Here is a 26,158-nt window from a genome sequence, read left to right on the forward strand (position 1 = left end):
TGGGTCTCCAATTCCCACCAGCCCTAGCCACCACTGGGAGTTTTAGTCCAGTGAGTTCAACAGGGCCACAGGTTCCCCACCCCAGGTTTACAGCCTGCATCTCAATTATGCCTTGTTGTGCCATTGTACTGTATTGATTTTAAGTTTCAGGGTAGGACTATGGAGACTTGCATTGTAATTCCTGCTCAGCATGACTGGGTGAGCCAGTTTTACTTTCTCTCCCTCTCTCTTTTTCAGCCTAACCTACATTGCTGAGTTGTTGTGAGGATAGTGTGTGTGTGTGTGTGTGTGTGTGTAATGAACCATGAACAGTGCCTCGAGGTGATACAAATAATCCTTAATGAATTAATCTCATTGAATGACTTCATTTCAGTGCATTAGTGAATTTTACTAATTTGTCAGCTGAGTTCCTGAACAAAGATTTGAACTATGTTTTAACAATTCTAACCCACTGCTCTTCCCCTCCCTCCCACCCATCACTGGATCCTCAATAGATCTATTGCAGCCTTCCCCAAGTTTGGGACTACAACTCCCATCAGCCCTAGTGCTCAGGGCATAGCTGCCAAGTTTTCACTTTTCTCGCGAGGAAGCCTATTCAGCATAAGGGAAAATCCCTTTAAAAAAGGGATAACTTGGCAGCTATGGCTCAGGGGCCATGGGAGTTGTAGTCCAAAGCATCTGAATGGCACCAGGTTAGGAGAGGCTGCATTACAGTGCTCCATACTCCCAGATAAATATGGGGTGCACTTATATTTTCTGGTGTAGTGGAGGAAATTTAGCAAAATACAGACTGAACTTTATTGAAGAATTCATCCCAAATCCAGCTGCTTTTGGTAGGTGCTCTTCTCCCTTAAAGCGATGACAAGCCCAAGGGAGGGAGGGAGTGAACACACAAACCCCCACATATGCAGTTTGTGATGTGCTGAAGCCACGTGCAGCCTGCTGACTCAGGAGCCTGCCTAAGCAGCAGCTGTGGACTTGCACGTGGTCTCTGCGCTTCTCTGCAGCCTCTGTTTCCCATTGTGTGTCACTTCCAAATGAGAACAGTGCAAAAAAGGAGAATATGGCTTTGCACCCTATCAAAAGGCAGACATGCCTCTCTGAAAATCTCAAAGGCTGCTCTTCTTACAGCACTAGCTAGGGGGAGCTTAATTCTTGGTTTATTCAAATTATACCTTTTAATTTTAGAAACTTTGATTCCTCAGTAGGAATACTTCCAGAATTCTCATCTGTGTTCTCCCCCAGATTTTGGAGTTTTGAACAATCTATTCTTGTTTCTGGAGTGGAACACTGTTGCATAAGAGCACAGGGAGTGGGGAAGCTTGTAGCTCTCCAGGTGTTGCTGGATTTACACCTGTCATCATCTTGGCTGGCTCTGCTGGCTGTGACTGATGGGAGTTGGAGTCCAGCAACATCAGGAGGGCTCCACATTCTCCATCTCTGCATTAGAGAACCCTCCAGAGTTTACCCCTAATATTGTTGAAAGCACCCTCCATGCACCACTTGTGCTAGCATTCTTTGTTCCTACATAGGTATTTTCCCTCCCACCCCTTGCAAGTACACACACAGTTTAAAAAATACTGCTTTAAAAAAAGCCATCTTGAATAGCATGCCTATATACCTGGTGTATCCAAGGTTCTTTGATGAGGTGCACCAATATACAGGAGTGCAAGCGCACACTGGTCATACAGTGAACTGACGGAACAGAAAGCAGCAAGAGACTATGCATGTCCCATTTCTGTAATTTATTTTAGAGAGTTCCTGCAGGTCAGGGGTGGCTAGTCCGTTGCACTCCAGATGTTGTTGGACTTGGAACTCCCAGTAACCCCAGGCCAGCATGGCCAATAGTAAGGAGATTGGATAATTTTTGTGGAAACTGGAGCATAAATTGCCAGTGTTCACCTTTTTATCCCATGTCCAGAATGGAAACTAATCCAGTGAATATGATAGGCATTTTTGTTTGCACACTCAGTAGTTGTGTTTGTTATGAGTAAGAGTGATCTGACTTCCAGTCAAAATGGCAACGGAGATGGTTGGGTGAAAAGAAAGCTCTTCGTTGTTCTTTTTAAGCATTGCTGGATTCTTACAATGTAAAATTGACTTTCTGCATTAAGTAGATGAATTAATTCCAGGGATTCTTAATATTGATGACATAATAGGCATAGAGAACCTCTTTTATGACTGTCATCATGCACTCTGTGGTGACATTTCAGAAATGGCAGATGGCGAAAGGACTATTTGGTAAAAAGTCATAAATTATGGAATCAGGGAATGATCAGATTCTTTGGAAACCCCATTTGTATACCCCTATTCCATGAGGATTAGGAGACCTGAGCAAAATAATAATGAAATTGTTGATCTATTTGGTTTGGAGGAACCCTGAATTTGTGATTATCACAAAAATGTAAACCGCCATTGCAGAAAGCAGCACCTATCCTATGTAGAAAATGATTCTAGAGACTATTTCTATGGAGCATATGAGATTTCTAAACTATTTCTTAGCTTTACCTAATCAGTCACAAGATAAAATAATTGACAGAATATCGTCCTTGAGATACACTCTTATTCATCTACGAGGCCTTGATAAAGCCATAATTATTCAAGAAGAATATATAGAAATAATGAGCAACCAGGAGAGATCTGAGCAGGAGAACAGAGGAGGTTACCCTTCTTTAAAATAAGGACAAAATACCAGGGGAGAATTATCCCTCAATAAAGAATGGTAACTTAATGTGCCTTCTAGAGGCCCTACAACTAGAGCAAAATCGCAACAAATAATATATTGCAGCTCAGAAAAATGGGGACAATATGAATCTTTAAGGCACCACAACACAATAGTACAAAAATAACTCTTGAAGACCCAGAAAGGAAATAGGTTTCTTTTTGTGGACAAAAGAGGGAACTTTGTATAAATGGAATGACAGGTTACTTATCAAAACAAAAGTCTGAGGGGGAGGGGAATAAGGGCTATGTGATTTTTATGTCATGGAATGTGTGGGGACTAGGTAATCCCATAAAGAGATATGGAGTTTATGAAAACCTTTGGAAGTTCTGCCCAAACATAATCTGCCTGCAGGAAACACACTAGGTCAGGGGTTCCCAAACTAAGGCCCGGGGGCCGGATGCGGCCCAATCGCCTTCTAAATCCGGCCCGCGGACGGTCTGGGAATCAGCATGTTTTTGCATGAGTAGAATGTGTCCTTTTATTTAAAATGCATCTCTGGGTTATTTGTGGGGGATAGGAATTTGTTCATTTTTTTTTTAAAAAAATATAGTCCGGCCCCCCACAAGGTCTGAGGGACAGTGGACTGGCCCCCTGCTGAAAAAGTTTGCTGACCCCTGCACTAGGTGGACATGCTTGTTGACTCACAGATTCTTTGGGGAGCATTTCTCAGCTCCTGGGATGCCCAATGTGATGCCTCCTTCCTAATAAGGGTCACTCAGATCAAGAGAGATCCTGAGAGACATTGTATAAGGGGAAATTGGGATCAAAATCCTTAATTATTGCTTCTATCTATGGTCCAAACTCCCATCAGTGGGAGTTTTTAGTACACACTTTTTCTCTTTTCAAGAAATTTAAGGAGGATGACTTCTTGATTGGTGGCTATCTCAGGAAGGGTCAGGGAGCCCCAATTTCTCTGTCCAGGGAATGCACAATTGCAAACATTTTAGTCTGTCATGGCTTGGTGGACCCAGTTGTCACTTTCTGTTTCTCTTGTTATGGGTCCCTCTCCAGAATAGATTATGTCTTAATAGATTCTTCCCTCCGTGAGGGGTCCTCAACCTAGTTTCAAGCAGAAAGTTATCAGCGGTTTTAATAGTTCTGTAGAGTTCTGAGCTTTTCTTTCCCTCTGCATAATTACTTATTAAATATTTACTAAATTTTCATCCTGCCTCTCCTTGTATGTTATTTTCTCTCCATCACCATTTTATCCTCACAATCACCCCTCAAGGTAGGTTAGACTGAAAGTGATAACTGACCCAAGGCCATGCAGTGAGCTCTGGAGCTGAGGGGGATTCGAACCTAGGTCTGCTCAAACTTTCTGTGATATTCTTTCTTGCCCAATGTGTAGACGTTGGCATGCCCAAATTCCCACTAGGGGATTCAAAAGATTTAGAACTCGAGAACTGGGGAGAAACAAGTTTGCAAAGAAAAAGAAATCTGCTTTTCCAAATATGTTTTTATTTTATCCCACTTTTTGTTGAAACTTGTCCTGGCAGCTGAGAGTGATCTGGGGTCAAAAACCTTGGAGGTACATCGTGCTGGGAAGAATGGCAGGCGTAGATGGAGACCTCTCAAGCCTGGAGGGGAGCAGTTGCTACTCAATAAAGTAAGTCACCATCTGAAAATGTGTGTCTAACTGCGTCGACAGCAACATTTATCTGCTGCATAGCTAGCTGTGAAAAGAAGATGGCTCTGTATAACTTGTGTAAATATAATTTGCTTCGGCAGCAGCACATTCTTGTTGTTTTAAAGCGTTATTATTCTTAGCAATTAGTCACTGAATTATTTTGTGACTCAGTAAAAACTAGCACATTAACCTCCCCATTTCTGTTGGATATTACTGTTGGAGTATTCTTCCTTCAGCAGTCTTAGTTTTTGCAGATGGAAAAACGAAGTAATTTTCAAAATGTTTGTGGCTTTGATCTGCTTTTTCCTTATCCTTTATAGCAGGCACGTCCAACAGGTAGATCGTGATCTACCGGTAGATCACTGGACATCTGTGGTAGATCACTGGTGCCCCCCAAGAAGCTCAACAAGTTTGGCTCCCCCCAAAAAAGCTCAACATTTTTGCCCTAGACCCCTAAAAAACATGGCTTTCCCCTCCCTCCCTATAAAAAGTTCAACAATTTCAACCTGAACCCCCCAATAATGGGCCTTCCTCCTTCCTAAAAAAAAAGCAAAAAAGCTCATCAACTTTGACCCGAACCCCCCAAAAGGGGGTAGATTACTGCCAGTCTTTAACTCTGTGAGTAGATCACAGTCTCTTGGAAGTTGGCCACCCCTGCTTTATAGCAATAGAATGGAAATGATCTCACAGCATGCTATGCAACTGGTTTCTTTACAAAGTGCTTTTCTCATATACAGTTAATTTGCAGGGTTGTTCCGCACCTTGGTTGAATTTCGAACTTCTGTGCACTGCACATGTTGTAGTCTAGGGCTTGCAAACCAGGTTGTGGAAATGTGTATTTTGATAAGAATTGCCTGGTCTCTCCTGACAGTGTAAAGCCAACCATCAGACAAAGTGAGATGGTAGATTCTGGGTGATGGTACAGGTGTCCACCAACTTATGTGTGATCAACTTGTGCGTGACCGCGTATACGTGCATCACCGGGAAATAACTAAATAATTCTATTCAAACCTGGAAATGGTGGGAGAGAACTGGAGAGTACTTGTGACTCCCAAAGAGACCCTTCTCTGAGCCTGAGGAGGATGTCAGTGAGAGTGGTGAAAGCCCTGAAGATACCAGTGGGACTTTGTTTATGTTGCTCAGACTCCCCGTCTAACCGCTTATGCGTGCAGTAGTGCAGTCACCGCCACCAATTTTCCATGTGTCCTCCAGACTCCAGCTAGCCTCCAAGCCTCCATCCTAGTTGCAGATATTTTTGATACCATATTTTTGGTCTGGATTGGAGAGAGTGGCAGAGAAGGTGCTTAAATGGTATTTAGAGGGTGCTTCCCATGTAACTCGATTTTCGCTTATGCAAACAGGGACCCAGAACGTAACCTGCTGTACTTTTTAGTACGTTCTGTATGTGGAATGCAGGGTAGGAGGCATAAAAAATAGACTAGAGCCTGTGATCTTGTGACCTCAGATCTTGTGACTTTGGGGTCGCATGCAAATTCAGAGCCTCGGGAGTTCAGCCATGGTGCATCATTGAACAGGGAATGCACTTTGGGCTATTGTAAGTGCTGCCAGTTAGGATAGGAGGTAAATTGTGGACGCAGCAAATCTTTTTTAAAAAGAGAAAGCGATCACATGCCTCTCCTCTCCATTTCAGAATTACCACCCTCTTTCCAATGTGTTTACAAAAGGTTTTATTTTCACGTGTATTTGTGTTTACCCCTCAGTGTTTTGACCTTGAAATCCCTATTCAGAGAGAAAGAGATATGAGCCTAACTGGAGGAACATGCTGGAGAAAGGAAGTAATGTAAACTTAAGAATGGGGGAGAAGGGTCCCTGTGTCAGGAGCAATATTTGCATACTTCCATGAAACATCTGGTGTCCCTTAGGGCAGTGATGAGATATTGACACATTCACCCATCCCAAGTATATTGCAGAGGAACCTTATAGGCGCTGTTCTAAACTTCAAAAGTGTGTGCAGAGGCTATACATGTTCATTCTGTACTCATTTGCTGTATGGGAAAGATTACTAGGCTTGACTGTGCGTGAAGATTTTTTATTTTTTTATTTTTACACGGTTTGGGAGAAAATGCTTTTCAAGGGATTGCAGCTGTTGATGAGACAATTTGCTGTACTTTGGACATTTCTTGCAACATTTGGGAAAGTGTGTTCTCCCTAAAAGAGGGCACGTGTTGCGGTGAGACCTGGAGACTGACCTCCTTGTTGTGGGTGAGTCTATTAGATAGCCACAATACCCGATTGGTAGGTCCCTCATTGTTGGGTTTTATCTGGCCAATGGGGCGCTGTCTAAACAGACCGAGGGACCTATATATACCCACCCATGCACATGACCCAGAGCTTCCTCCTTCGGTTCATGCATCGGAACAGCCGCCCACCTTTCCCTACTTTTAGGGCTTTTTTGTGCTTGACCTTGCTATGCCGTTGTGTCGTCTGTCGTTGGGACAGGGGCACGGCATGAATTTTCCACACTTGGCTGATTGGCTGTTGCCATTTGGGTTTCGCCTGCCACGTAGCAAATCTTCACAACTTGTAAGGTTGTAGATAGGCACTGGTTCAGGTGATAGGGATGGGAGAACGGTCCCGCCATCCCTATGTGAAGGGTATTCTGTTAAAGCAGGGGTGTCAAACTCAAATTCATCGGGGGCCGCATCAGCAGTTTGGTCACCCTCAAAGGGCCGGTTGTATCTGTAGGACTATGTGTCCACTCTTTATTATCATAAATTATTGTCACTGCATTCAATTATTACTGTTTTTTGTAATAATGTAAGTAATAACTAACATAGTCAGAATAATGGCAAGTAGATATTCAAATGTACAATTATTGTACAATTTATTGAAAAATGATTTTTGGTAACTGCACTGGGTGGTGGAGGCTCGCTAGGGTTTCATGCAGGAGCTTTGCAGAGCTACTGGTACCTGGAGATGCTGGGGTCCTTCTGCATGCAGGACAGATGTTCTGCCAGTGAGCCACCACCCTTCACCAAAGGGACTGGCTGAGGTTGACTCACTGGAGCTGCTCTCCTGGTTCCAGGGTTTAAAGGCCAGAAGTATAAAGCAGCATCCTATGTTTCTGAGGAGAGGGAGAGGGAGAGGGAGGGGAGGGAAGGGAGGGAGGAAGGAAGAAAAGAGGGAGTGGGAGGGAGAGAGGAAGGAAGGAAAGAGGGGAGAGAAAGAAGAGTAGGAAATAAGGAAGGGAATAAAGAAGGAAAGAAAAAGAAAGAGGGAGAGAAGACAGAGATAAAGAAGGAAGGAAGGAGAGGGAAAGAAAGAATAAGAATGAGGGAGAGGAAGAAAGATGGGAAGGACGGAAGGACGGAAGGAAGGAAGAAAGGAAGGAAGGAAGGAAGGAAGAAAGAAAAGAGGGAGCAGGAGGGAGAGAGGAAGGAAAGAGGGGAGAGAAAGAAGAGTAGGAAAGAAGGAAGGGAATAAAGAAGGAAAGAAAAAGAAAGAGGGAGAGAAGACAGAGATAAAGAAGGAAGGAAGGAGAGGGAAAGAAAAAATAAGAACGAGAGAGAGGAAGAAAGAAAGGGAAGGGGGGGTCGCCGCCTTGATTCAGCGCCAGAAAAGAGTGCGAAGGGACCCAGGGGCAAAAAGCATTTCCCGTGCAGCGTGAGGCAGCGGGTGTCCGTTTTAGGAGATGTGTGTAAAGCCTCAGAGTTGCACGTTCGTGAGGCTGAGCCGCGGCAGGAGGAGGAGGAGGTGAGGCAAGAGGAGGAGAAGGCGGCGGCTTGCCGGGTCCTCCTCCTCCACGCGGCGCTGCTGGGTGCTTTGTCTGTGCTTCAGCAGCAGCAGCAGCAGCCGTTTCCAGCCGCCGAGCCGTGGCAGGAGGAGGAGGATTCAAAGTGCTACAGAGCACTGCTGCGTCGCAGAGGCTCGGGACTCTCCGTGCGGCGCTGCTGGGCGCTGACCTGGCAAGCTGCCTCCTCCTTCTCCTGCTGTGGCTTGGGGTGCTCCACACAGCGCTGCTCCAGCCACCTTTCTACCCCCCCAGGCTCCAGCTGTTTGTCGGCGCTTTGTCGGCGCGGCGCATCAGCAGCAAGGTCCCGCTGCTGGGTCCCGCTGGCTGGGGCGCTTGGCGGGTCACATGACGAGGTCTGGCGGGCCGGATTTGGCCCCCGGGCCTTGTGTTTGACACCCGTGTGTTAAAGGAATGCAGGGACTCAACTTAGTTTGGTCAACCCCCGAGAGGGATTGTGCCCGTCCCTAAGTCCAGGGGAGCATCTGGGGAGTGGACATAGTCTGTTCCTGGGTTTTCTACCTACCTCAGGTGTTCACCCTTGGCTGACCTATGATAGAGCTCTGGGTCAGAGCTTCATGCAAGGGTGCAGGGAGCTAGTCAGGGCCGGCTCTAGGGGTAGGCTGGGTGGTGCGGGGTGCCAGGGGGGCGCTGCACGGCGAAGCCGTGCGGAAACCACGCTGCGCCCGCCCACCAGCCACGGGAAGAAACGGGGCAGGGCGGGGGCGCTGGAGCGATCTGCGATCCGCGCACCATGGCGCCCCGGGCGCCCAACCCGCTTAAGACGGCCCTGGAGCTAGTCGAACCAGAGCCTATGCAACCACTCACATTCTGTAATCAATAAAGTTGTGGCCTAAATTCTGCCAAAAACCAAAACTAAAATTTGAGTCAAATGTGTGTTTATTTAGGGGAGAGGTCTCTGGGTCTGAACACACAAAGAAATACTTGCAGGAAAAGGTTTTTGATTTTGGGAGCCTCTTTATCTCCCTGCCAAGTCTGCTACCTTTAATTGCTCCTTGTTTCTTCATTTATTGTGCCAGCTGAAAAGAGAAGAATCCCATTAAAAGAGAAGAATCCCATTAATTGGGGGAACAGAGTTGGAAGGAGATGGTGAATTTTGTCATTAAATTGATTAAAATGGCTGCCTGCATTTTGCAATAGGACCCTCACAAACAGACAGAATATATCCCTGTAAAAATGGGGGTTGGGAAGGGGGTCCAGTGGGTAGGTGGGGTTGACAAGTGGAGTGAGCATGGGCAGCAACTCCTAATTGCCTGAGGTATTGGCAAAGGCCTAAACAAAGAAAACGACACTGTTGTTCATCCAGAGCAGATGTGACAGTGTACAACTCATCTTGTTGTACAGTATACAAGCCCTATCCAAGGATGCTGTCAAGTGCATCATATTGTTCTATAACATTACCATTTCCAGTAGCTGGCTCTATCTGATGCATAGTTCTGGTCAGCCAACTTTAATCAATCATATTCTCTATTCATTCAAGAGAAGAAAACGCACCAACCATAAATTACCATATCCACTGTTTCATTGCCCTTGTGTGATAATGAAACCAGTTCCTAGAGTTGATGTGCATTCTCATGGCTAACATGTTAATTTACCATCTCCATCATCTTGTCAGCATTGTGAGCCATAGGAGAAAAAATTTAATGCAGAGATTTCATGTGCTTTTAAAATGAATCTTGGGAAATCTCCTATGATAATATTCCATGCACTTGAACGAATCTGAAAGCGTTTTTAAAAGCTTAAAAATAAGAGCCCTGTTCAGGTGTTTGAAGCAAATGTGTGGGGACTTGAAAAGAGGAAGTGTGCTGTGCACCAGGGCTGGTTCTACCATTAGGCAGAGGGAGGCAACTGCCTCATCTTTATAACAACTCTGCAAGGTAGGCTAGGTTGAGAGACAGTGACTGGCCCAAGGTCATCCAGGGAGCTTTATGGCTGAGAGGGGATTTGAACCCTGTTCCAACTTGCTTAACCATTACATCACACTAAGTCTCTGGTGGATAGCACAGATTTCAGCCATTGATCCATCTAGCTTAATATTGTAGCTCAGTGGCAGAGCATCTGCCTCACATGCAGGAGGCCCCAGGGTCAATCCCCAGCATCTCCAGGTAGGGCCAGACACCTGTCTAAAACCATAGCGAGCAGCTGCCAGTCTGTGTAGACAATACTGAGCTAGGTGGACCAATCAATCAGGTAACTTCCTATGTGACTGGCAGAAGCTGTCCAGGACTTCAGACAGGGTTCTTTACCAGACCTACCTGGAGATGCTGGGGATTGAACCTGGGACCTTCTGCATTCAAAGCTGATGCTCCAGGCCCTTCCATAAAGCTGCAGCCCAAAGGAAAGGAGGCTGCCAAGGGAAACCCAGCTGACACCATGGAAAAGAAGCTGGGCTTGGCACTCCACCCTACAGCCCATTCATATGGCCGCATTTCCATATAAACACCCCTACCATGTGGCGGCCATTTTAGTCATAATGTTGGGACTCATCAAGCTACTGATTCTTCTAACCTCACTTTTTAGGCTGTGCAGCGGGTCCCTCTGGTACAGCTCTAGCTGCTGTTAATACTGTCTGTCCCAGCATGATTACAACTTTGGTTGGTACTTGCTAGCTTTCACACTGCCACCCCTGACAACTGTGTGCCTCTGCCCTATGAAGTTCAAATGACAGTGTCCTGTCTGAAATGCATACTCAAATACCTCTTGAGCCTTGTTCTCCATCCGACTGCTGAGGCACGTTGTGCAGAGCCTGAATTACAGCACTTCTTAGAGCATCTCTTAAAATCTTCCATTGGGTTTATAAATCAGGTCTGCCAAGTTAAAAGAGGCAAGTGGGGTTTGTAAGCCTGGGCGTGGTGTTGGGAGCACTTATGGTTCCATCCATCTCCAGTAGCCCTAAATAATATCTGTAAATCAGGACCAGCTAATTGTGGAGCTCCTTGTAAGGTTTGTAATGCTGCAGTAAGATTTGCAGCCCTTCGCCTTGGTAAAGGATATCTATTGAATCTTCATGGAAGGTAGCAAAATGTAGCTGCTCAAGCACACAAATATTGGTCTATTTAAAAATCAATAGCACCTACCTGCAAGTAAATGCCATCATGACAGAGTTGCCAGAAGCTCAAGGCTGGATAAGCCCTGTATAATGAAGGGATTTCTTTTCTGCAAACATAAACCCAGCTCAGAGAAAGATGGAAACATCCAACTAGGGGTAGACAAATCAGACTGTTTCTGTTCCCTGTCAATTCTGGTCCCTGACAACTCCCTTCAAGTGGAAAACTCCCTGCAAATAGAAGACTAGATGACACATAAAAATGGGCTGGAGCTTTTCTGTTTCTCTGCTGTTTTCTTTTTATACGGGAGGGGCATTGCAATATGACTTCACCCATAGGCAATCTGAAGTAGGCAATCTCTGTTTCCTCAGGACTCTGCCGTCCCACATGGTCACATGTGCAGACCCAAAGTTTGGCACTTAGCTAATGACCAGGAGTTGCAGCCAGAGGTGGGCGAGATTGCCCCTGCTCATCTTGGACTGACCAGAATAAAACTGACTCAGTAAAAAGCAGAAAAGGGCCACCAAAATGACCAAGCGAATGGAGCCCCCCCCCCCCCCGCACAATGAGGAAAGGTTGCTGCATTGGGGACTTTTTAGTTTAGAGAAGACGCAAGTGAGATGTAATATGACACAAGTTTATGAAATTATGCATGGTGTGCAAAAAGTGGATAGAGGAAAGTTTCCCCTTGTTTCTCATAACCCTAGAACTCATGGATATTCAAGGAATTTGAATGTTGAAAGATTAATGACAGAAAAAATGAAAGTTATTCTTCACGCAGGGCGTGGTTAAACTATGGAACTCTCTGTGACAAGGAGGCAGTGATGGCCACCAACCTGGATGGCTTTAAAATGAATTCGTGGAAGACAAGGCTATCAGCGGCTATTAGCTACAATGGTTATGTTTGGGAAGCAGCTATGCTTCTGAATGCCAGTTGCTGTAAACCACAGGAGAGGAAGAGTGCATTTGTCCTCTGGTTTTGCTCGCAAGTTTCTCATGGGCCATTGCAAGAGCAGAATGCTGGATTATATGGGCTGTTGACCTGATCCATCAGGCTCTTCTCATGTTCTCACGTTTCCTAATCTGAGGTTTGAAAAATATTCCCCTCATCTCCCCCCAATACCCTCCAACCCTTAAGGCTTTATCAGGTCAGAGAATAGGACTAGAGGCAGTGTGTGAGGGGGGAGAGCAAATGAATGAAGCTTCTCTCCCCTGGTCTCTAGAGATGGGGAAGAAATTCAATTCAGTTTGCATTATGGGTTTACCTAATTTTCACTTTCCGAAAAAATGTGTGCAGCAAAACACAGCCATACTTTGAAATCTGCACTCCTCCAAATGTTGCAATGCAATTCTCTAGCCGCGTAATGTGTACAAAAGATGGATATAACAGGACAAAATGTTCCTTAAAGTGCTTATAATAGTGAAAACAACATGCAGAAAAATTACCGTACTTTTCTATGTATAAGGCTAAGGTTGTTGTTTTTTACTTAAAAAAATGTTTTAAAGGGGGGTAGTCTTATATATGGGGGCAATCCCCCCATTTTCTTAATTTTGAATCCCCCAAAATAGGGGGCGTCTTATACATGGGGACGTCTTATACATGGGGGCGTCTTATACATGAAAAAATACGGTATGTTAGAGAAACTTACTTTGCAAAAATGTGTATATTTTTGTGTAACCACATGGGTTACAGAAGCAAATGGCATTAAATGTTCTTTCCTATGCAAAGCAAAAGCAAGAACCCTTTTGGGCTGCTTATCACTCCCCCCCCTTTTTTTTAAATGGAAATTCTGCATCTGCAGTATGTTGGTTTCGTAAACATCCCTCTGTGCTAATAGCAAGTGCAAACCTGCTGTGGGGAGAAAGCATTTAATATTCACAAGGGATGCACTTCTCTCTGTAACAACTACTGCTTATTTCTAGAGGCAGAAGGAGGAGTAGAAGTCAGCAGTCATAGTGTCTGTGGACAGGGTCCCTTCTGTTTGATGCCCCCTCCAAATTCCTTTCACTTTGCTTTTTTAAATGCATATGTAAGGAAGTGGTGTAAATGCTACATTTCCAGAGAGCAAAAGATGAGAGTGGGCCACTGGCGGTACTGTCTCTTAGTTTGCATGGTGCATGGCGATAAAGAGGTTGGGGTGTTCTTTCCTGCTTTGGAACTGCTGTATTTTCAGCTCCTTGCAGGGTGCTGAATGAGCGATTTGTTTTAGAGGGGATGCTTTTCCGTTTGCTGTTTTTTGAAACATGGCTGACACTGTAATTCTTTCCTGGGGTGGTGGTGGTGGGGAAGATTGTCAACTGCTGCATGGGGAGACGTGAGCTGTATTTAATCATGACAGTTAGCAACAGTCTTCCTTATCTAAGGTGAGGAGATAACAGACAGGAGAACAGAAAATGGTGTGAATTTATCTGGGTTAATTAGTTTTATGCCATTGCACCAGTCAACTCTGAGGCTTTATTTGCATGCGTGTAGAAGAGCCAGAAATCTTCCCCTGCTCTTCCCCTTATGTCTCCTTCTTCAGTCTCAAACTCTGCACATTTCATGAGCATCAATATATATATTCCCTATGCATTAGCCGACCACTACCCAAGGGTTGTAGCTCAGTGGCAGAGCACCTGCTTTGCATACAGTAGGCCCCAGGTTCAATCCTCAGCATCCTCGGATAGGACTGGGAGAGACTCCTCTCTGAAATTCTGGAGAGCCACTGCAAGTCAGTGCAGGCGGTACTAAACTAGATGAACCAAAGGTCTGATTCAGTAAAAGGCCACCTGTGTTACTATTCTGGGGTGTTGTTTGAGCTAGAGCGGGGCCAAAACCCTCTCTCCAGTTTCACCAAAATTCTACAAAACAAAATGTATCCCTGCAAAACAAAACAAAACAAAACAGTATGCAATTTTGTGCTTCTTTTTGCACAGGATTTCCCCAACATTTTGGGGTCTCTTCCTCCCCCCCCCCAACTTGAGGTGACTGAAGGTGTCTTTGTTTCCAATTTTAAAAGAAAGGTCTCTACCTAGCTTAGGTAGCAGCACTTGGCTCTCTCTGCAGCTACTTTCTAGCCATGCTTCCTGGAATGCTTTGGGAATGGAAGCAAAGGTGCCCTCATGATGTACCTCCCAGAAACCCCAGCCAGCAAAATGTGCTCTGGAACATCTGGACGGCACCAGGTTGGCGAAGGTGCTCAAAAGGTTAAGGAATGGTGAGCAGCAGTCCCTGCTTGAACAATATGGGGAAATTTCTTCTCCACCCCCTTCTTGAGGGGCTCCAGCACATCAATGAATCTGTTCCCATATTCAGTGGTATCTCTAGTTCAGGGCCAGGGAACCCTTTTCAGCCCAGGGCCTGCTTTCTCTCATGATCAACTTTGCAGAGGTCGCATGCCACTTGAGGGAGGGAGCAGAGGCAAAAGTGGGCAGAGCAATGGATGTGATTCCTGACCTTCGTGTGGTAGGCTATATGCCACCCACAGAAAAACCAGATGTTTCTACACATAACTCTTCATTTTCTTCCACCCAGTCAAAACACAAGGCATTTGTGACAATTCAAGGAGGGGGCAGGAGCAGGAGCAGGGCTAGTGAAGGGTGTGGCCTGTGGAAGCCAGGTAGAAACTATGGAGGGCTACATTTGGCCTCTGAGACTCAGGTTCCTCACACCTTCCATGACTTGGGAATGAATGACTTGGTTCAAGCCCTTGTAGAGGGAGCATTGTGCAGCATTGGCCATCAGCCTCCCACAGCTGAGTGCTCCGAGCTTTTTGGTATGGAAAAATGGAATTAAGACCATGACAAACCTCAAAAGGGAGGACAAGGGGCAAAAAACCTCATCCCCCTAGGGTGGAGATAGATTCCTGGGATGTTCACGTCACATATGTAAGCCTATGACTTGATGTGAAGGTGATGTTGACCCCTTGTCAGAAGCTCACAACTGTACACAGCTGGATCAGAGGAGGGCCCCTTCTGTCTGGGCCCCTTCCTGCCTTCTGCTGATGTTCCTCTCAGTCACTGTCAGCATTTCACCCTCACCCTCAGATCTAGGCGGGCGGGTGCATGCAGGTATAACCTTCCCCTTCCGGCTGTGGGCTTTCACCAAGCTCCCCTGGGAAGTACCTGCTGCTCAAAGTAAAGAGGTCATGGTTTTGATTTGTATAAAGCAGCTCTTTACATGGAAGGGGAATGACTTTTATTCCAGTAACAGAAAGTGTAGCTTAGGGACTCCCAGCTTTAGGCTCATGGGCACATTTGGAGTGTGTGTGTGCATATCAAATATTATTAGGAAATAATTGATTTTAGTAGAATAGGAGAAAACATCTATTTTTCAAGTTGATAACATAAAAACCAATTTGGCAAAATTCAAAATCTACTCTATCTTAAAAGTTAGGGTGGTACTTAACTTGGCTTTTTGGGCCTGCCACCTTGCTGCAGTCTTTATTTAGGAGAGAGATTTGTGTGCAAACCTTCTGATATTTTCCTTTTTCCTGATCTTGACATGTGTCCAGTCAAAGACCCATCCAGTCCAGCATCATGTTATTGCAGTAGCCAAGCAAATATATACAGACACAGAGTGTTTCATAGGAGGAGTTGGGAGATTTTTAAAATATTTTTTTTTAAAGCAAAGCAAAGAGGGAGCTGTTTCAAGCTGTCATGCCACATTAGTGTCTATCATCAGCTCAAACAGCTCAGGGCGGATGAGTTCAAGAAAGATCCACAGAGGGGTGGGGAAAAACAACTGGCGTGTTTGCATGACCATAGTGTTGTGGGTTTTTTTAAAGAGGCAAGTGATTGGAGGAGCTGCCGACTGCATCACTTTGACTGGATAGAGTCAGGAAGTGGAGTGACAGGACAAGTGGGGACAGGGTGGAGGTTTCAAAAGCCCCGTTTATTTACCCTGCACTGCAGGGTCAAGATCCGGATTTGCCATTTTTGGAGGGCTATCTGTGTGTGAGGGCCACAGTTGACCCTGGGGACTTCTTGGTGCCTCTGCCTTTCCACCTGCCCTCTCTGAGCATGCAAGAGTGACCAGAGGAAAGAAGTATAGCAGCATATTGTATGGAAGAACTATAGGTCATTGGTAGAACCTTGTGTGCATAAGGTCCCTGGTTCAATCCCTGGCATTTCCAGGTGGGGCTGGGAACTGTGCAGTATGGCTGAAAATAAATAAAGCAACACAAACCTACTTCTGTTTATTTTTCTTGCTTCCCATTTAAAAGTGATGTGTGTATGACTCAACTATATATAGGCGACTCTCAATCTTTGCTGGAGTTCAGAAAGCTAAAACACACTCTCCCTGCACCTTCAGACATTCTTCCAAGACCACACACACACACACTCCAAGGCTACTAAACACTCTACCCGTACCTCCAAACACTCTCCCAAGGTGAGCGCAATTAAGAGTGTGATCCCCCCCAGATGCCCAACCCCTCTTTATTTATGTTTATTTTTATCAGCCAAGCACACAAAGCTGAATTTGCACAAGTTAAATGCACGTAAGCTGCAAGTCGACTGTGTGTGTGTTTCTCATTTTTTCTTCATGAACACACATTGTGTGTTGGATTAGGAAACCTGGGTTCACATCCCTAATCAGCCTTGAGCTGGCTGTGTGATACAGTATTAGGATGGAAGCCTATCTCAGCCTAACCAGGAAGGCTGGTCCATAAGGGCAAATGGGGCACTGCCCCACTCACCTTGCTCTATTCTCAGCCAGTCCCCCCACCTGCCTGCCTTCTAACTCACCAGCTGAAGGGATGGCCCTGTTTGTCAGCTTCCTTCTCCTCTTTGCAATGTTGCCTTTGTAGAACTTCATTTTTCAAATCCATGTGCTTTCCAAGGCTCAGGTAAATTCTCCTGCATCTGACTGTTACTCACAGCCCCTTGGAAAAGCAAAGTAAATGCATGCATGCTTTGTTTGTGTGTCAGTGTCTCTGGGTGGGGGCTGATCTGGGAGAGTAGGGAGAAGGAATTCTTCAGCACTTGCTCGAGAATTCAAATGTGCATATATACGCACACTTCTCAACCACAGGATCTTCCTTGCACTGCAAGTGGACTGGACTGGATCCCTTTCCCACTCGACTGCCCCCTGAGGCCCATTCGGGGGCGCCTGGCCGCTCTCCCTTCCCACTTTCCCTGAAGCCACACAGCTGGCCTCCTCAGTTGGGGCGGGCAGGGAAAAGGGCGCCGAGGAAGCCAGTGGGAGGAGACGCACTGCTGGCGGCTGCTGCGCGAGCTTCTTCCACCACCTCCTGACGCAATCACAGGGCGCCGCTGCGTTCCTGGCCGAGCCGGTCCTCTAGTGCCAACATTCCATCTGCTTATTGCTCCAAAGCGAGAGTGAGGCTCTGTGTGTGTGTGTGCAGGCTGGGGTGACGATGCCCCACGTGGAAAGTGCTGTGCTCCTTCTTTTCCCTGCCTCGGGTTCTTTTGCTCCATTTTCCCCAAGTCCCATGTTATTTCCCCCCTCTTGACTGACTGACACAGAAACACACACACACACACACACACACACACACACACACACACACCAATGGCCTTATAAAGTAACATGCGCTTCCGTCGCCCTCTCCCCACCTTCCCCCGAAGGCCAACACTTCCTGCGCAGGCCACTCGCTGCACACCCTCTCTGACCCTCCTGGCATGCAACATGCTTGTTTCTCCAGGGCGGGGAGGACCAGCCACCTCACGGCCACCGCTGGCAAGACTCACATGCGTGGCGTGGCACATAATCTTCAGTGAGTGCTGGCCGAGCCCACCACATCTCCCTCTTCCCCTTCCTCCTCCTGCCACTGCTGCTGCACTTGCGAGGGACCCAGCTAGGCCCAATGGCCACGGAGCAGGAGGCGGTTGCCATGCCACCGCCTGTGCCCCGGTAGTGGCGGTGGTGGGGCAGCAGGCACCGGTGACATGGAGGAGGCCCCTCAGAACCCGCTCCCATCACCGCCGCTGCCCGCTACAATGGCTCGGCGGGCAGGGGGTTCCCGCGGCCGAGGGAGAGGAGGCGGCAGTGGCGGCGGCAGAGCCATAGGGCATAGTGGCTCGTTGCACCCCACCAATGCTGGGGCACCCCTGAGAGGCCGGTGCCCTGGTGCAACGAGCCACTAGCCCCTATGGGAAGGATGCCTCTGGCCCCTGCCTTGTCAATAGGAGGAGCAGAATAAAATCTTCGTATATTACCATTGAAAGCTGTGCAGAATGAGAAAGCTTTTTTTAACTGCTTACCTGAAACTAAGCAGATACGGCGGACAGCCTAAATTTTCTTTTTTCTTTTTTCTTTTTATTAATTTTTGCATATTAACAAAACAAAAACACATACACAATTAAGTACATAATTTCCATCTTCTTCTAACCCACCCTCCACGAGGCACCTCCTGCCACAAGGTATTCCCATGAACAGTGCGCAGTCGAAGATGGTGCATTTTATAATTGGGCTTATCTCCACAACTCCATCCTCCCCCCGGGAACCCCCCCTGCCACCGAGGGGTCCCAGGGTAGTGAGAAGAGAATAGGTGAGTGTCCACCCAACCGTTTAAACTTTGCCAAAAATCCTCAAAAAGAAAAAGAAAAAAGAAAAACACAAGAAAAAGCGACAATTTTTTTTAAAAAAAAAGATGAAAAAATAATAATTGAATAAATCTTTTTTCCAAAACATTGTATTATGGGCTTCCCCTACCTCCCCCTTTTCTGATTTTCATTTTCAACACCATTTGAGCAGTTTTCTTGTCATATTCCCCATTCTATTTTCAAAATTCTCCAATCTTATATCAATACCATCCTTATTTTCTATTAATTTTTCTTCTAGCATCATTTCTCATTCTCTCCCCCCCATCCCCCCAGCACTCCCCCTGCCACAGAGAGTTTCTAGGGGGAAGAAGGGGGGAGAGAATGGTTCTTTTTCCAATTGAGTCTTCCCGCCCTTCCCGCCCCAGGAGCCCCCCCTGCCACCAAGAGCTCCCTGCGTGCAGAGGGCCAACAGGAGGAATGGAACCCCCAATCGTCCCCTGGATTATTCCTCAATCTCTTATGTAATACTTCTAAATAACTCCTAAATCTTGTTTCTATCTCATCATCATATTTTTTCTTCCCATGCCCCAATTTCCCCTTAACACCTTTTTACATTTCCAATTCTAAATTTTCTCCTTATCCCCATTTCTCCCCCCCCTCGGCCTTCCCCTTTCAGTCCAGCAAGTACCAAAGTCCATAATCCAGTTTTCAGTCCTTATTTTGTCCATCCTGTTAAACAAAATACTTTCCTCCTTCATCCCACCCCCTTCCTGACAAATTTTTCAGTCCAAGCTTCTCTGATCTCCTCCCCCCAGAAGTCCCTTGTTCTTTGCAGAGTGCTTTTCTTGTGGATTTTCTGTCTCATCAAAAATTCTTGCTTCTCCCCCTCGAAAGGAGGGGGTTTCCAACTCTCGGCTATTTCTTTGCTCTTTGGCGGATCCTGTGTCCCATCCCCATTTTCTTCGGTTCTCTTGTAGTTCGAATCATCAGTCTTTTTATCCTCTTGCACCATTTCTTGAGAAGTCTCGCCTTTCTGTACATCTTGGTTTATTCCTTCAAATTGTTGTTGAGTCTTATGCATGCTAATTTTTATTTCCCACAAGAGTCTGAAGACTTTCTCCTGGAAGCCAGGTGTGTAATCTCTTGTTGACATTTTTCTAGCTTTCAAGGTCAGAGCAAAACTTGGGAAACAGGAAGTGGTTACAAGTTATAATTATTCCATATAGTCCAAACTGGATGCATTATATTCCATATATTTTATCTTCAACTTTTTAATTATTTCCAAAAGGCTGCGTTCAGCCCTCAAATATCCTAACAAAAGTCTTTAAAAATCAGTTCCTTCCTTTCCCTCACCTCATTATTTTCACTCGCTGTTCTGTTCGGGGTGCCGATTTCCAGGGTATGGAGAGGGTCTATTCTTCAATTACATATACGTGCAGGGTTCTTACAGTCTAAAACCTTTCTCCCCCTTTACCCTGCCTCCGGGGGAGAGTCTTAAATCCGCTTTTGGGTATATTCAAGCGGTGAAATTCTATGCCCCGGCACCGGGAGTCTTCCTTAAACTGCTTCCTCTTTAAATCAGTAGGGGGGAGATCGGCTTCCGTTTTTTAAATCTCACCCCCGTTCCGAATTTTAAGTTTTTAAATCTTTTTTCTTTCTTTCTTTACTCACGGTCTCTCGATTTGCCAAATCCTTCTTTGGAAAAATCCAGCGCTCTCCGCCTCCGGCACGGAGCTTCTCCCTGCAAGGGTAGCGATGGCGCTCCAAAATGGCCCCCACGACTTCGACCCTTCTCGCTCCGGAGCTCTTATTAGAGTCTACCGGAGAGTTGGGGAGTCGGGATTGGGGCGCTGCTGGGCTAATTCTGCCCCCAAAACGCTCGATTTGGGGTTCTATGGGGTGCAGCGGCGCTCCCGCTGCTTCCCCCCCTTGCAGAGTCGGGTCGCCTCGGAGCTCGAGACAAACCCCGCCGGACGGCGCTGGCGCTGAACCGGAAGCCCAGCCTAAATTTTCTTATTGTGTGTGTTTGTGTCTTCATTCCTTAGTCAGAGTGCATTAAAACACCAGGGATCTGTGACCCGCAAGGGTGTCAGGCTGGCATGTGAATGCAGAGTGGCGTAGGGTCTAGTTTGATTCAGTGGATTTTTCAAAGCATGTCCAGCATCTTGAGAGCACCACCCTCCAGACCCAGGCTTAGTATAGGAGTAGCCAACATGTTGTGGGCTCTGACTCCCATCATCCTGGACTATTGGACATGCTGACTAGGGCTGGTGGAAGTTGCAGTCCACATCTGGAGGGCATCAAGCTGGCTTTCCTGGTTTAGCATCAGAGAAAAAGGATTTTCTTATTTTATGTTTTGGCCTGCTGCTGATGTACTTGATCCTTCTGACATTAATGTGTGAGGAAGTGGGTTGCTGAAGGGACTGCTGGCATGAAGATGGAAAAACGGTAGTGAACTGAATATCAAGCAGGATGCGGCAGGTAAAGCCCAAACTGCAGCTGCGGTGCTGTAGTTGTTCTGCAATTAGGTAGAATATTGCCAAAGGTGAATGCTAAAAGGGGGTGGGCTTGAGGAAAAGGGTTTGCAGTGCAGTTTCATAAGTCGCTTGATCTCACAAGCTCTGAGAGTCCTTGATAATGACTGGATTAGACCCAAAGGTCTATCCCAGTGGTTCCCAAACCTTTTCAAGCCACTTGCCCTTTGTTTTCATGAACTCATCCCACCTTACCCTGTGAAAAACATTATTCAGAACAGCAGTTTGCAAAACCCACTAAGGGAGGTAATAAACATGTTGAATTTTTCAACTTTCCAAAATGAGGGGTGCTAAAAAGTTGTATCATGACTTGGGAATTCAGAAGATATTTTGGTTATATTACTATAATTTAATTTTTCTAGGTAAGTACAATGTGTGTAAAATTGCATAGAAATAATTAAAAACGATTACCAAGTACTTGCAGTTATATTAGTATATTAGTATAGGTGGCGCTGTGGTTAAACCACTGAGCCTAGGGCTTGCTGATCAGAAGGTCGGCGGTTCGAATCCCTGTGACGGGGTGAGCTCCCATTGCTTGGTCCCAGCTCCTGCCAACCTAGCAGTTTGAAAGCACGTCAAAATGCAAGTAGATAAATAGGAACAGCGGGAAGGTAAACAGCGTTTCCATGTGCTGCTCTGGTTTGCCAGAAGCGGCTTTGTCATGCTGGCCACATGACCTGGAAGCTATATGCCGGCTCCCTCGGCCAATAATGCGAGATGAGCGCGCAACCCCAGAGTCGGTCACGACTGGACCTAATGATCAGGGGTCCCTTTACCTATATTAGTATATTAGTATATTGTATATTATATTTGCATCTACTGTATTGTTACTATTATTATTTCCTGACATTTTCAGAAGGTAAAATTAAAATTCTTTGGTTTATCAAGAGCAGTTTATGTGCTTTTTCATCAAGCACAGATTTACCAAGCACAAAAAAATTAAAAGCAGGTTTGAATTCTTCATACTCCAAAACATATGAAGAAATTTGCAAAAATTAAGTTTCAGCCCCTTAAATGACACACCATAATGCCACAGTGATATTCAAAACAGTAACAATGAATTTCACATTTATTCAATAGCTGATAAAATGGGTTGTAGCACCTGTGTGATGCCCACAACTATTTACAAATGTGAATCCACAAGCCCAGAAAGGTTGGTGACCCCTGCTATATGACCTCACATGTTCCTTGAAAAACTGAACAGATTTTACAACTATCTGAGAATCTATTTAAGTCTGAGGAATTGCAGATGAGGTATAAATTATCCTGATTTGGGTAGATCTGGGTGGTGCCTATAGCAATCAGGAGAACCCAAGCTATAGCAACCGTGATCCGTTCCTAGGCAATGCACTGTTTTGATGGTTATCAACAGTCCCTAAATTACACAGGATATTATTAAAGCGCCTGTGCTGTCTTTGGAGAGCTGTTACAATATGCTGTCTCCATTAGAGGCACTCAGCAATAGATCACCGTGGATTTGCCAATTAATTACATAATACGCTGCTTGCTGCATGATTCTCTAGCCTCTGTTTTAGTGTGTGAAAGAACAGGAGCCCATCTATGTCACCAAAATGTTGAACAGCGCACTTTTGAAGTAGATTTTCGATACCTTCCTTTCGCTCATCTGTACAGAGCAGAGAAACCTTTCTCAGCCAGACATGTGGCTACCCTGCTGGGTAGGGCCAGAATTAAGTAAGTAGAGCAATTAATATACCGTACATTTTATATGTGGGCAGTTGGCTGGCTAGTTTCTGCACACCCTTGCACACACCCCTCTTTATTCTCCATTCAAGCAAGCAATAGGAATTATCAGAATTAAAGATTGCATACCCTCCAACATTTGTCCACTGAAAATAGGGACGTCCTATTCAAGTTGTTGTTTGTTTGTTTGTTTGTTTGTTTGTTTGTTTGTTGTTGTTGTTGTTGTTGTTGTACTATTGATACCCCACCCATCTGACTGGGTTGCCCAAGTCACTCTGGACAGCTCCCAACATATCTAAAAGCATAATAAAGCATTTTAAAAGCTTCCCTATACAGGATTGCCTTCAGACAGCTCAGGGGGTTGGATAATTCCATACCCTCCAACATTTCTCCAATGAAAATAAGTTCATCCTAAGAAAAAGCAGGACATTCTGGGATCAAATCAGAAACCAGGACGACTTCTGTAAATCCAGGACTGTTCCTGGAAAATAGGGACACTTGGAGGGTCTGAGATTGAATTCCAGCCATGCAAAACCACTCAAGGAGGGTGTGAAGTGGGGCCCCTGAGGGGTGTGTCCTGGAGGACTATTTTTGACCCCCTAGGCCTCTGGATCCCTGCCCAGAGGTAGCGTTCAGAGACCCTGTTGGCAACTATCTCCCCCCACAGTGGCATTATTCCCCTATTTAAAACATACAAACATATGAAGCCTTCTGCTGGATCAGGGCAACATGTCATCTAGTCCATGGGTAGTCAACCTTTTTAAACCTACTGCCCACTAATGCATCTTTCTTGATGGTAAAATTTCCTTACCGCCCACCAGTGCGATGGAAGGAGGATTCAGCTTGTGCCGTAGAACGCCCCACTGCCCACCTAGAGTCCTGAAACGCCCACTAGTGGGCAGTAGGGACCAGGTTGACAACCCCTGATCTAGTCTATCATCCTGTTCTCACAGTGGCCACTCAGATGCTCCAATGGGAACCTTGCAAGAAGGACAGGAACACTCTCCCTTGGCTTCCATCAACTGGCATTCAGAGGCATACTGTCTCTGACAGTGGAGATAAACCGTAGCTATCGTGGCTTGCAGCCTTTGATAGCCTTACCCTCCATGATTTTCTCCAATCCTCTTCTAAATCCATCCAAGTTGGTGGCCATCGCTGCCTCCAGTGGGAGTGAGTTCCATAGTTTAACTATGCACTGCATGAAGAAGTACTTTATTTATCTGTCCTGAACTTTCCAACTTTCAGCTTCACTAGGAGTCCACATGTTCTAGTTATTAGAGAGGGAGAAAAAACTTTTCTCCATCCATTTTCAAACATCCTTACACAATTATATAAACTTCTATTATGTCAACTCTTACTTTCCTTTTCTCTAAATTGAAATGTCTCAAGTGCTAAAACTTTTTCTCACTGAGGTGTTGCTCCATCTCCTTGGTCATTTTGGATGCCCTGCATGTTCTGCTACAGGCCATGACCATTTTGCATGCATTCTATTGGTGTGCGACTGCCAACACATGCACCGTTTTCAGCTCTGGGAGGGGGTGGAATGGGGGCAAGGGTGGGCTTATGTGCAATCCAGCGATATGCACAATGACCTGGAATACAAGCCCTGCACAAACGGGGAGTTGCCTGTATTGAGTGCTTCTTGTTTTCATAGTTTTTGTTTCATAGTTTATTATTCACTGCTTTGGGAATTTCCAAATAGAAAGCTGGTTTGTAGATCTGTATCAATGTATAGACCAGATGGTCTTTCATTTCAGGCCCATGTATGCAGGTTATGATCAAGCATGATAGCAAGTCTGGCAAACTGGATTTGAGGGTGGGATGGAGTTAATACGGAACCCAGTTCACATAGTTCTGCAGGCAGTTCTGGCTTGAAAAGGAACAGCATCAGCCTCTTGTCACCTGGCCGGTCTGACAACCCTACATCCTGCCCACTCTTCTCTCATCAGGCAGCATGGCAAATGGCCAATGGCCAGGGATGGTGGAAGTTGAAGTCCTGCAACATCTGGTGCCCTCCAGATGCTGTTGCACTCAAGCTCTGATCAGCCCCAGCAACCATGGCCACTGATCTGGAATAATGGTATCTGGGATAATCTGGAGTGCAGGGCCATTTTAAGCATATCGGGCACAGTGGTGCAAAGCTCCCCCCCCCCGTTTCCCAGAGTTTTTTTCGGGAGGACAGTGCTGCCAGCGGGGCTGGAGGAGGCGGGCAGTGGCTGGAGGGTGGCTCCTCCGGTGGGGAAGAGGCGGAAGCTGGACGTGCACCTCCTGGCTCAGCTGCCTGCTTCGTGCCGCGGTGGCCATGGCAGATGGAGGCTCCGGGTGCGGCGCTGCTTCGGCATGGCAGAGGCAGTCAAGGGTGACGAGCTGATGCCGGGAGGCGCTGCTTCCAGCCTCCACCTCTTCCCTGGTGCCCTCCAGAACTTGGGGCCCTGCACCACTAGCCTCTATGGGTAAGATGCCCCTGCTGGAGTTTAGGAACATAACAACATTTACCCCCCTTTTTTTTAAAAAAAACACCCCCACCCCAAGAGCCTCTGTCAGAAGCAAACGTAAACACAAAATCAGCACATTTCAAATAGGCCATGCAATCGATGGGAACATATTGATCAAAGGGGATAATGCAAAGACTATTATTCAGTGAGCACCACCTTTGCTTCCACGAGCCTGCACATGGCTTCGATCAATAATTCAAGCAAATGGTCCGTGGAGGCTTTAAGGAAAGGGAGAAAAATAAGCTAGAAAGTATTTCCCAACAAGAGTCTTTAAGCATGACAGGCTTCTTACTCAAATTATGATCAGGCTTCAACATTAAATAATTAGAGGATTTTTTTAAAGACTGGGTGAAACAGGGTGAAACAGCCAAAATGCAAGCATCTTATTTATTTATTTATTGTTAAATGTTGTTAGTTGGATTTTTGCTGCAGCAAACTAAAGCGACTTACAATATTCTAAGCAAAAAACAAACACAAATATACATTAAAACCAGCAAAAATATCCCAAACCTACATTAAAACACCCCCCTTCCCATACATAAATGTCCATAGATAGTCAAAAGCCAAAAGTAATATTTTTGCCAGGCACCTGCAGATGCGTAATAATGATGCCAGGTATGTCTTCCCAGGGAGAGCATTCTACAAGCAAGGAGCCACCACTGAAAAGGCCTTTTCTCAGGTTGCCAACGGAGCCTCATTAGAGCAGGGCCTGTGTCAAATCAGGACTCACAGCTCCCCTTCCTCTCTCCTTTGCACCCCCCTTTCACCT

The 26,158-nt window shown here is 45.9% G+C and overlaps 1 protein-coding gene across 5 annotated transcripts in view; it reads left to right on the forward strand.

Annotated features, from left to right (window-relative positions):
- ARHGEF9 (Cdc42 guanine nucleotide exchange factor 9) overlaps positions 1 to 26,158 on the forward strand; it is a 338,518-nt gene that overhangs the window by 108,360 nt on the left and 204,000 nt on the right. For all 5 annotated transcript variants that reach the window (XM_088664656.1, XM_088664654.1, XM_088664655.1 and 2 more), the window contains one exon: positions 4,222 to 4,331. In XM_088664656.1, coding sequence (XP_088520782.1) covers positions 4,222 to 4,331 — 110 coding nt within the window. The remainder of the gene's footprint in view (positions 1 to 4,221; positions 4,332 to 26,158) is intronic.

Source organism: Zootoca vivipara, chromosome Z2, assembly GCF_965207765.1.
Source record: "Zootoca vivipara chromosome Z2, rZooViv2.hap1.1, whole genome shotgun sequence".
NCBI lineage: Eukaryota > Metazoa > Chordata > Lepidosauria > Squamata > Lacertidae > Zootoca > Zootoca vivipara.